A 13,430-nucleotide genomic window follows, 5' to 3' on the forward strand; every position below is an offset into this window, starting at 1 on the left:
GCCGTAACCAAGAAAACATTTAAGGGCAAAGACTTCCGATCTTCTCTGGAGAATGGAGTTCTGCTGTGTGAGTAAGTACGCTCTTTTTTTTATCACCTCTTCTTTTGATTCATGCTCCTCTAAGGGGTCCGCTGTCTCCTGTAAAGTGTGACTGATGTTTCCCAGGCGGACCCCCCACTGCCTGCCCACCATTTGGGCTTCTTGTATTCTCTACTATTTCTTGTCCTGGACTCCTTTTTAACCTTTTTGGAGTCATCCCTTTAAAACAACTGTCTTATAGAGGATCTTTGACTCCTGTTTGTGCACTACATCCTTAAAAACAGCAGCCTTCCATATCGAGCATCTTGCACTAGTAGGAGTCTGCTGCTGTTTTTTAGGACCAACAATCTTATAAATATCCTTTAATATAGAGGATCTTTGACCAGGGTTTTTGCAGTCGGTCCTAAAAAAAAAAAGCAGTGCACTCCTGCCACAGAGAAGATCTTTGACATGAGCACAAGGTTGTTTTAATTTGCCAAGTGCAAAAACAAAAACCCTGGTTAAAAATCACTATAAAAAAAAAAAAATATATATATATATATATATATATATATATATATATATATATATATGTATATGTATATATATTTGTATATATATATATGTATATGTATATATATTTCTATATATATGTATATATATATATATATGTATATATATATATATATATATATATATATATATATATATATATATATATATATATATATATATATATATATATATATATATATATATATGTATGTATATATATATATATATATATATATATATATATATATATATATATATATACATATATATGTATGTATATATATATATATATATATATATATATATATATATATATATATATATATATATATATATATATATATATATATATATATATATATATATATATATATATATATATATATATATATATACTATTTTTTATATGTGTATATATATATATATATAAATGTATATATATATATATATATATATATATATATATATATATATATATATATATATATATATATATATATAATGTGTTTTCAGGGCCTACTGGGAAAATCCTCGTCAAAGGTCCTTCTAAAGTCCGCCTTTCATATAAAGGATCTTTGAGCAGCACATTTGCAGTAGTCCTCCTTCCGTCATACAGTATGAATGTCATACAGTATGAATGTCATACAGTATGAATGTCTTACAGTATGAATGTCATACAGTATGAATGCTCTGCTACGACAACAACGCGAGACCACGATGGATCAACAAGACCTGCTAAAGATGACATTTGACTAGCGTTTGACGAGTGAGTCGCTAAAGAGGATCTTTGACTAAAGTTTTTGCAGCATGTCCTGAAAAACAGCAGAGTGCACCTGTCATACGACAGCTCGGCTAATGCAAGAACGCTCGTCAAAGGTCCTTTGAAAGACCAAGACTTCCATACAGGATCTATGACTGGCATTTTTGCATCAATCTTTACAAACAGTAAAGTTGTCAATGACAGGAGTGCTCTGCTACTGCAACAACGCGAGTCAAAGATGCTGCTTTGCAATAGCTGTTCAAGTGTCTAATAAAGGAGCATAACAAAGTATAATGACCAACCAGTGCTGGTCCTTGTTTTGAGATGTAGCACAGTCTTCAAAGACGCCATGAAAATGTTTGTTTAGGATGGAGAAGAAATCACTTTCAGACAAATAAACACCATCTTCTATTAGCATTGTGTTGTAGGTTATCAAAGACAACACAAGTATTGTCGTGTGGTGCACGCACGCACACACGCACACACACACACAGAAACACACACACACACACAGAAACACACACACACACCCACACACACACACACACACACACACACACACACACACACACACACACACACACACACACACACACAGAAACACACACACACGCACACACACACAGAAACACACACACACACACACACACAGAAACACACACACACAGAAACACACACACACACCCACACACACACACACAAAAACACACACCCAGGATTGTTTCCTACTCTGCTTCCACTTTTTGTTAGGTGTTAGAATCACAACAGCTTTCTATTGTTCGCTTGCCTCATGACAAACTTCAGCCGAAATTCCATCTGCATGATTCTTCACGCAGTCGCAACAGGCGGCTTCAAGCTGCAACATCCCAGCAACAATAATGTCCAAGCAGGACAAAGAGCACATTGTTGCCTTACAATACAACTCAAACGTCAAACAACATGTGCTCTTTTTGTGCTGCACTAGCAACAGTGATGCCAAAAAAAGGAAAAGTGTGATGATAACCATAGAAGAGGAACTCAAACTTGCTGAGATGTCCAAAAGCACATGGTTGCTCAATATAAGAATATAATAAAACTACTTTTTTGCAGTAGGTCTTTAAAAAATAGCAGAGCTCTCCTGTCATATAGAAGATCTTTGACATGTGTTTTTGCAGTAGGTCCTGAAAAATAGCAGAACTCTCCTGTCATATAGAAGATCTTTGACATGTGTTTTTGCAGTAGGTCCTGAAAAATAGCAGAACTCTCCTGTCATATAGAGGATCTTTGACATGTGTTTTTGCAGTATGTCCTGAAAAATAGCAGAACTCTCCTGTCATATAGAGGATCTTTGACATGTGTTTTTGCAGTTTGTCCTTAAAAAGTAGCAGAACTCTCCTGTCATATAGAGGATCTTTGACATGTGTTTTTGCAGTAGGTCCTGAAAAGTAGCAGAACTTTCCTGTCATTTGGAGGATCTTTGACATGTGTTTTTATAGTTGGTCCTTAAAAAGTAGCAGAACTCTCCTGTCATATAGAGGATCTGTGACATGTGTTTTTGCAGTTGGTCCTTAAAAATAGCAGAACTCTCCTGTCATACAGTACAGAGGATCTTTGATGTGTTTTTGCAGTAGATCCTGAAAAATAGCAGAACTTTCCTGTCATATAGAGCAGTGGTCCCCAACCACCGGGCCGCGGACCGGTACGATTGGTGCCGGGCCGCGCAACAAATAAAAAATAAAAAATAATTAAATCAACATAAAAAACACAATATATGCATTATATATCAATATAGATCAATACAGTCTGCAGGGATACAGTCCGTAAGCACACATGATTGTATTTCTTTATGAAAAAATAAAAATAATAAAATAAACCCCCCCCCCCGGTCCGTGGGACAAATTTTCAAGCGTTGACCAGCTACAAAAAGGTTGGGGACCACTGCTCTATATCAGTGTTTTTCAACCACTGTGCCGCGGCACAGTAGTGTGCAAGTGTGTGCCGTGAGAAATTATGCAACTTCACCTAATTGGGCCAAAAAATATTTTTTGCAAATCAATAATTATAATAATGTGCCATTGTCTAGTGCAGGGGTCGGCAACCCGCGGCTCTAGAGCCGCATGCGGCTCTTTAGCGCCGCCCTAGTGGCTCTCTGGAGCTTTTTCATAAATGTATGAAAAATGGAAAAAGATGAGGGGAAAAAAATATATTGTTTGTTTTAGTATGGTTTCTGTAGAAGGACAAACATGACACAAACCTCCCTAATTGTTATAAAGCACACTGTTTGTATTAAACATGCTTCACTGATTCGAGTATTTGGCGAGCGCCGTTTTGTCCTACTAATTTTGGCGGTCCTTGAACTCACCGTATAGTTTGTTTCCATATATAACTTTCTCCGACTTTCTAGGACGTGTTTTATGCCACTCCTTTTTCTGTCTCATTTTGTCCACCACACTTTTAACGTTGTGCATGAATGCACAAAGGTGAGTTTTGTTGATGTTATTGACTTGTGTGGAGTGCTAATCTGACATATTTGGTCACTGCATGACTGCAAGCTATTCGATGCTAACGTGCTATTTAGGCTAGCGATATGTACATATTGCATCATTATGCCTCATTTGTAGCTATATTTGAGGTAATTTAGTTTACTTTAAGTCATCTTAATTCAATTTATATCTCATGACACACTATCTGTATGTAATATGGCTTTTAATTTTTTGCGGCTCCAGACAGATTTGTTTTTGTATTTTTGCTCCAATGGGTGAGGGCCGACATCCGGGCAACTGAGCTACATACGGGTTCTTCGAGCCATAGCAACCAGACTGGCGTTGAAAACAAACCGTTGCCATTACTCTTTAACCTGTCGACCTACGCCGGTTAAACCCATCATTCTGCCTCCAAAATGCCGAAAAACGGTGTTGTTTTTGGTTGTGCTAACCACAACTGGAAACAGGGAAAACAAAGGTTGTAATTTGTTCTGCCAAAGCGTGATAAAAGCCCACAGAGACGAGACAAATGGCTCGCAGCTTTACACCGGTAAAACGAACGCTTCTACTTGGACGTCAAGCAGAACGCCAAAGGCCGCTTCTTGAAGATAGCCGAAGTCGGGGCCGGTGGCAACAAGAGCCGCCTCACGCTGTCTATGTCGGTGGCGGTCGAGTTCCGCGACTACTTGGGGGACTTCATCGAACACTACGCCCAGTTGGCTCCCAGCAACCCGGGCATGGTGCAGGATGAGCCGCGGCGGGCCCTGAAAAGCGAGTTCCTAGTGCGGGAGAATTGGAAGTACTACATGGACCTGAAAGAGAACCAGCGGGGACGGTTCTTGAGGATCCGGCAGACCGTGAACAGGGGGCCCGGCTTGGGGGCAGGGACTTATCGAGTTCCGCGACGCTTTGGCCAAACTTATTGACGATTACGGCGTGGACGAGGAGCCCGCGGAGCTGCCGGAGGGCTCGTCGATGACTGTGGACAACAAGCGCTTCTTCTTCGACGTGGGCTCCAACAAGTACGGCGTGTTCACACAAAGTTGTTGATAACTTCCGCGTCTCTTTCTTAGTAGCGCTAACTAGCAAGCTAAGCTAAGCCTGAGAAGCTTTAAAGTTCACTGAGACGAGTCTGACGCAAATAATACATTTTCGTTTTTTCACACGATATGCGAATAAGTAAAAATGCGTAAATGAGGGATTTAACGCCGACTTCGCTGTGAGCTGCTTTGTTTTCAACGAATTCCCGGTTGCTAGGGGATTGGTAGGCGGAAGTGACGTAGGTCCGCCCTCACCCATATGGCTCTTTCAACATTTTGGGTTGCCGACCCCAGCTCTATACTGTATGACAGGAGAGTTCTGCTATTTTTAAGGACCTACTTCAAAAACACGTCAAAGATCCTCTATTTGACAAGAGAGATCTATTTTTAAGGACCTACTGCAAAAACACATGTCAAAGATCCTCTATATCAGTGGTCCCCAACCTTTTTGTAGCTGGGGACCGGTCTACGCTTGAAAATTTGTCCCACGGACCGGGGGGGCGGGGGGGATTTTTTTTTTCATTTTTTTTTTTTTTTTTCATAAAGAAATAGTCGTGTGCTTACGGACTGTATCCCTGCAGACTGTATTGATCTATATTGATATATAATGTATATATTGTGTTTTTTATGTTGATTTAATAAAAAAAATTAACATTTTTATTTATTTTTATTTTTTTTATTTTTTTATTTCTTGCACGGCCCGGTACCAGTAGGTCCTTAAAAGTAGCAGAACTCTCCTGTCATATAGAGGATCTTTGACATGTGTTTTTGCAGTAGGTATTTAAAAGTAGCATAACTCTCCTGTCATATAGAGCAGTGGTCCCCAACCACCGGGCCGCGGACCGGTACGATTGGTACCGGGCCGCACAAGAAATATATATATATTTTTTTTTATGAAATCAACATAAAAAACACAATATATACATTATATATCAATATAGATCAATACAGTCTGCAGGGATACAGTCCGTAAGCACACATGATTGTATTTATTTATGTAAAAAAAAAAGTCCGTGGGCCAAATTTTCAAGCGTTGACCGGTCCGCAGCTACAAAAAGGTTGGGGACCACTGATATAGAGGATCTTTGACATGTGTTTTTGCAGTAGGTTCTTAAAAGTAGCAGAACTCTCCTGTCATATAGAGGATCTTTGACATGTGTTTTTGCAGTTGGTCCTTAAAAATAGCAGAACTCTCCTGTCATACAGTACAGAGGATCTTTGATGTGTTTTTGCAGTAGATCCTGAAAAATAGCAGAACTTTCCTGTCATATAGTAAGTATAGAGGATCTTTGACATGTGTTTTTGCAGTAGGTCCCTAAAAGTCGCAGAATTCTCCTGTCATATAGAGCAGTGGTCCCCAACCACCGGGCCGCGGCCCCGTACCGGTCCGCGGAGCGATTGGTACCGGGCTGCGCAAGAAATTAAAAAAAAAAAAAATGTTTTAATTAAATCAACGTAAAAAACACAATATATACATTATATATCAATATAGATCAATACAGTCTGCAGGGATACAGTCCGTAAGCACACATGATTGTATTTCTTTATAAAAAAAAAAAGAAAAAAAGTTGGGGACCACTGATATAGAGGATCTTTGACATGTGTTTTTGCAGTAGGTCCTTAAAAGTAGCAGAACTCTCCTGTCATATAGAAGATCTTTGACATGTGTTTTTGCAGTAGGTCCTTAAAAGTAGCAGAACTCTCCTGTCATATAGAGGATCTTTGACATGTGTTTTTGCAGTAGGTCCTTAAAAGTAGCAGAACTCTCCTGTCATATAGAGGATCTTTGACATGTGTTTTTGCAGTAGGTCCTTAAAAGTAGCAGAACTCTCCTGTCATATAGAGGATCTTTGACATGTGTTTTTGCAGTAGGTCCTTAAAAGTAGCAGAACTCTCCTGTCATATAGAGGATCTGTATCCCTGCAGACTGTATTGATCTATATTGATATATAATGTATATATTGTGTTTTTTATGTTAATTTAATTTAAAAAATAAAAAAATTCTTGCGCGGCCCGGTACCAATCGGTCCCGGTGGTTGGGGACCACTGATATAAAGGATCTTTGACTGGTGTTTTTGTAGTACAGTAGGTTCCCCGATCACTGCTGTTATATAGAGGATCTTTGACTAGTGTTACGTGACCAGGATGCTATGCAGTGGCTGGAGAGTTCCACCACAAAGTGTCAAAGATGGAGAAGTGTGGATGTTGGGAAGCTGCTGTGTTGCAGCTCTGCTCATTTAGTAAAAAGGAAACCAGGTGGTCGCCATGAAGCGACGCCGTAGACACTTCTTTTTGTCGGGCTTAGTGTTGGTTGACTTCAGATGAGACTGTGGATGTAACTTTGTGTTCATGTTGTGTCTGCTTCAGCCTGATCAACAAGATCAAGCCTGGCGTGGTCAAGAAGGTCAACAGGCTGCCAACACCCATCGCCTGGCTGGTAAGTGAGCGTAATATTTCATGACACGAAGGTGTTTGTCAGCGTGTTGCTAAACCTCCTGCTGCTGCTGCTGCTGCTGCTGCGACCACGTGTGCGTGTAAGCCGCTTGGAGGGTGGCGAGGGCACCTGATGGGGGGGCCACACTTAGGCCTGGCGGACATTTTGGACGTAGACGTAAAAGGCTTGACAAGTATCTTAAAGTCAGCTGTTGCAAAGCTCTCTCTTGCGGGAGTAATAGATTACAGCTGCTTGGAGGAAATACTGAGACCCCCGCCAATCATCCGGCCCCCGACTTCCCCGCTGGAGCCCCGCCTGACTGCGGAACAACAACAGACGTGTTTGGCAGGCGGGCGGGAGCAACAGGCTGCAGTAACAATGAAAACAGCCCAACGCCTCTAAAGTCGCACCGTTTTTACTTTCGGGAATGTTCTGGAAAAATGTTCAGCACACCACTAATCATGGCGAAGAGAAACATATAGAGATCATGACATCATCAATTGTAATATCTGCATCATTACCTGCACCATCAGGACATGAAATGTTATTATTTTCTCTAATGGGACTATTTTCACATGAACATTAGCATTACCTGCACCATCGTGACTATTATGACATGAAATGTTTGATTATTTTCTCTAATGGGACTATTTTGACATGAACATTTGCATTACCTGCACCATCGTGACTATTATGACATGACATTTTTGATTATATTCCCTATTGTGACTATTTTGACATGAACATTTGCATTACCTGCACCATCGTGACTATTATGACATGACATTTTTGATTACATTCCCTATTGTGACTATTTTGACGTGAACATTTGCATTACCTGCGCCATCGTGACTATTATGACATGAAATGTTTTGATTATATTCCCTATTGGGACTATTTTGACATGAACATTTGCATTACCTGCACCATCGTGACTATTATGACATGACATTTTTGATTATATTCCCTATTGTGACTATTTTGACATGAACTTTTGTATTACTTGCACCATCGTGACTATTATGACATGAAAAATGTTATTTTCCCTATTGCGACTATTCTGACATGAGCATTTGCATTACCTGCACCATCGTGACTTATTATGACACTAATAATTGCAAAAACTGTAGTATTGATATTATAAGGACATGGAAAGTTGCATTACATGCACCATCATGACTATTGTGACTAACAATTGCATGAGCTGCAGTATTGAGACTATTAGGACTTGAATAATTGCATTACCTGCACCATCATGACTTACTATATTCACTAATAATTGCATAAACTGTAGTATTGATATTTTCAGGACACAAAAAGTTGTATTACATGCACCATCATGACAAATATGACAAAAAATTGCATGAACTGCAGTATTGGGACTATTAGGACATGAATCATTGCATTACCTGCACCATCATCAATTATTATGACATGAAGAATCGCATTACCTGTAACGTTTTGACTTATTATGACAATAAATAATTGCATTACCTGCACCATCATCACTTATTATGACATGAAGAATCGCATTACCTGCGCCATCGTGACTTATTATGACAATAAATAATTGCATTACCTGCACCATCATGACTATTATGACATGAACAATTGCATTACCTGCAACATTGTGACTTATGACACTAATAATTGCATAAACTGTAGTATTGATATTTTTAGGACACAAAAAGTTGCATTACATGCACCATCATGACAAACATGACAAAAAATTGCATGAACTACAGTATTGGGACTATTAGGACATGAATAATTGCATTACCAGCACCATTGTGACTTATTATGACATGAACAATTGTATTATTTGTCCTATTGTGACTATTATGACACGGGCAATTGCATTACCTGCACCATCGTGACTTATTATGACACAAATAATTGCAAAAACTGTAGTATTGATATTATAAGGACATGGAAAGTGTCACTACATGCACCATCATGACTATTGTGACTAACAATTGCATATACTGCAGTATTGACACTATTAGACTTTGAATAATTGCATTACCTGCACCATCATGACTTATTATGACATGAAGATTTGCATTACCTGTAACATTGTGACTATTATGACATATTATGAAAAACAATTGCATTACCTGCACCATCGTGACTTATTATGACTCTAATAATTGCTTAAACTGTAGTATTGATATTATTAGGACGCAACAAGTTGAATTACATGCACCATCATAACTTTTAAGACATGAACAATTGCATGAACTGCAGTATTGAGACTATTAGGACATGAATAATTGCATTACCTGCACCATCATGACTTATTATGACATGAAGAATCGCATTACCTGCACCATCATGACTTATTATGACACGAAGGAGCCAACTTCTTCTTGTTGTCTTTGTCCAAACAAGCGTCTGGACACCTGCTGATGTCTTATCCCTAAAAGGATCTTCTGTGGTATTTCCCGAGACTCTTGGACGCAGACCCTAAAAACCGCAGCCCCGCTCGCAGTTGGGCCCTAGCTATCGGTTGGCGTGCTAACCGCGCTGAGAAAAGCCAAGCGCCGTCCAAACAAACACGAGTCACTCTCACTCTGCTGGGAAAATACAATACACTCATAGTCAAGAACTTTTGCCTCTTATTTACGGAACATTTGTATAAAGACTGGAGGGCCTTTTATACTTCAGATTGCCACCAGGGGGAGCCTTGCTTTGGCACACATCAATTCATACAAGAGGCTAAAATGTGTTTTGTAGTAAGCAGGCTTCCTCAACAGTCTATAATTAATATTATAGATGCTAGTTTGTATTACCAAAGTTGTTGTTTTACTTGAAACGAGTCCATTATGTCGGTTGAACAAAAATAAAAATAAAAACAGAAGGGGAGAGGATCACATGCCGAAAAATCTCTGGTTTTGCAGACAATTTCGCAACATTGGCTGCAGACGCTGAATTCTTTTGGTTTTCTCTTTGGGAACATGTCCCAAGTCAGCACATGTCTCCGCCTGTTGTTGTTAGAGACTCTTTGAGCTGCGGGTTTGGACCATGGTGCCGCCATGACGATGATGATGAGCACCATCATTTAGCTTGGACCAATCAAAGAGGAAACCTAAGAGGAATATGCTCATCCAAGGTTCAAAGTCCAAGTATGAGCAAGAAACTAAGCCCTCGCTTGGTGCTGATGCTGCGTCATCACTTTGTAAACCAGCTGTTTGCTTTTCCACACAGCGCCATTATTCATCCTCGTGTCAACAGGTGAATGAGGCGCTGTGTGTTTTCCAATAGGAAGTCATGGAAATATAAATAGTCCGTTCCAGTGTCAAGCTGCCGCTATTATAACCGTACAGGCAACGGATCTACAATTAGATACAATAAATGAAACAGTTAAAAAAAGATAAAGATTTGAAAAAATAAATCACTTGATAAAATAAATAAAACAGTTAAAAAAGGGAACCAGTAAAAAGAATGCCAATCAAGTAATTGCACATTTAATTTGATATATTTAAAGCAGGGGTCGGCAACCCAAAATGTTGAAAGAGCCACAAAAAAACTGTCTGGTGCAGCAAAATATGAAAAGCCTTATAGAAGTGTTATAATGAAGGCAACACATGATGTAAGTGTCTATATTAGCTATATGAGCCTACTATCAAAATGACTTTAAAAGTCTTATAGAAGTGTTATAATGAAGGCAACACATGATGTAAGTGTCTATATTAGCTATGGGAGCCTACTATCAAAATGACTTTAAAAGTCTTATATAAGTGTTCTAATGAAGGCAACACATGATGTAAGTGTCTATATTAGCTATAGGAGCCTACTATCAAAATGACTTTAAAAGTCTTGTATACAGTAAGTGTTATAATGAAGAGAACACATAATGTGTTTATATTAGCTATATTAGCCTACTATCAAAATGACTTTAAAAGCCGTATATAAGTGTTATAATGAAGGCAACACATGATGAAAGTGTCTATATAAACCTACTATCAAAATGACTTTAAACATCTTATATAAGTGTTATAATGAAGGCAACACATGCTGTAAGTGTCCAGTTATATTAGCCTACTATCAAAATGACAATGTGTCGCAGGCTGGCGTAAATCTTCATTGAGGAGAAACTTTTTATAAAGTTATTAAAAAAAATAGAAAAATGTATAATTTTATTTAATTTTTTAAATTTTTTAGACATGTATTTCGTGCGCATGAGAAAGTTTCAACAATAAATAAAAATATATTTTAAAAAATATATATATATACATTTTTGGATCATCATGTAGATATACATTTTTTATTTTTTTTAGACATGTATCGTGTGCACGAGTAAGTTTCTCATGCGCAGGAGATGTCTAAAAAAAAAAAAAAATTTTTTTTTTATAACTTTATAAAAAGTTTCTCGTGCGCACGGGAAACATGTCTAAAAAAAAATATATATATATATATATATTTTTTAGACATTTTTTTTTTTTTAGACGTGTATCTCGTGCGCACGAGTAAGTTTCTCATGCGCAGGAGATGTCTAAAAAAAAAAAAAATTTTTTTTTATAACTTTATAAAAAGTTTCTCGTGCGCACGGGAAACATGTCTAAAAAAATATATATATATATATATTTTTTAGCCTTTTTTTTTTTTTAGACATGTATCTCATGCGCACAAGTAAGTTTCTCATGCGCACGAGATACATGTCTAAAAAAAAAAAATTTTTTTTTTTATAACTTTATAAAAAGTTTCTCGTGCGCACGGGAAACATGTCTAAAAAAAAAAAGTATATATCTTTTTTTAGATATGTATCTCATGCGCACGAGTAAGTTTCTCGTGCGCACGAGATACATGTCTAAAAAAAAAAAAAAATAATAATAATTTTTTTCATAACTTTATAAAAAGTTTCTCGTGCGCACGAAAAACATGTCTAAAAAAAACTAATTTTTTTTTTTTTTTTAGACATGTTTTATTTTTTTTAGACATGTATCTCATGCGCACGGGTAAGTTTCTCATGCGCACGAGATACATGTCTAAAAAAAAATAATTTTTTTTTTATAACTTTATAAAAAGTTTCTCGTGCGCACGAGAAACATGTCTAAAAAAAATAAAAATTTTTAGACATGTATCTCATGCGCACGAGTAAGTTTCTCGAGATACATGTCTAAAAAAAAATAAAATATATATATTTTTTAATAACTTTATAAAAAGTTTCTCGTGCGCACGAGAAACATTCTAAAAAAAAAATTTTTTTTTTTAGACATGTATCTCATGCGCACGAGTAAGTTTCTCATGCGCACGAGATACATGTCTAAAAAAAAAAAAAAAATTTTTTTTTTATAACTATAAAAAGTTTCTCATGCGCACGAGAAACATGTCTAAAAAAAAATATATATATTTTTTTATAACTTTATAAAAAGTTTCTCGTGCGCACGAGAAACATGTCAAAAAATAAAAAATATATTTTTTTCTCCCTAATGTCCCTTTAGGTGCTCCGACAAATACATCATCAAACAAATAAAATGGTTAAGTTTACATCACACATGAACTACTCTGTCATTATTGTTGTTGGGGGGGGGGGCTTGCAACAACTGCTTGGTGCATACGTGGGGGGAGGGGGGCACATTGAAGCATCATTTCAGTCATTACTTGTGTAATCACGACAGACATGTGACCACAACTCACCCCCCGACAACTGGGCTTGTAGAATATCGGCCAGCTAAGAGGTCATTGCAGGGTAATTGCAGAGCGTCTTGACCACAACGTGACCAGCGCCTCGCCAGCCCATCCCACCAACTTCTTACTGCACTCTTTGCGAGAAGGCAGGGGAAGAATTCTGCGTGAAAAAAAGGATTACAGGGATGTGGGATGGACACGACATATTTAACGGGATTAGGAGTCGGAATCCCTAAGGCGGCGTTTTGTGTTGAAAATGGCCGATAATGTCACGTAATCTACACTAATTCTATTCATGGTTTAAATCATTTGGGGTTCAAAGGTCACACATTTACCCCTGAATCGTTTCAAACAATATCAGGATGCTTGAGGTCGCTTGGGGTCAAAGGTTACAATGACTGACTGGTCACTAGTCAAGGGGTAGGGGGGATACATAATGAGAATCAAACTCTTCTCCTAGGGAGGTGCAGCAACTTGAGAAAAATAAAGAATCACTTTTTAAAACATTTTTTTTTACCTGCTAAGCAAAC

At 37.8% G+C, this 13,430-nt stretch overlaps 1 protein-coding gene across 6 annotated transcripts in view; it reads left to right on the top strand.

Annotated features, from left to right (window-relative positions):
* lmo7a (LIM domain 7a) overlaps positions 1-13,430 on the top strand; it is a 138,059-nt gene that overhangs the window by 28,482 nt on the left and 96,147 nt on the right. For all 6 annotated transcript variants that reach the window (XR_009827596.1, XM_062061796.1, XM_062061792.1 and 3 more), the window contains 2 exons: positions 1-71; positions 7,203-7,272. Coding sequence is in view for 5 of the 6 variants with exons in the window: in XM_062061796.1 (XP_061917780.1) it covers positions 1-71; positions 7,203-7,272 (141 nt within the window). In the remaining variant the exon portion in view is untranslated. The remainder of the gene's footprint in view (positions 72-7,202; positions 7,273-13,430) is intronic.

Source organism: Entelurus aequoreus, linkage group LG10 (assembly GCF_033978785.1).
Source record: "Entelurus aequoreus isolate RoL-2023_Sb linkage group LG10, RoL_Eaeq_v1.1, whole genome shotgun sequence".
In the NCBI taxonomy this organism is placed as follows: Eukaryota; Metazoa; Chordata; class Actinopteri; order Syngnathiformes; family Syngnathidae; genus Entelurus; species Entelurus aequoreus.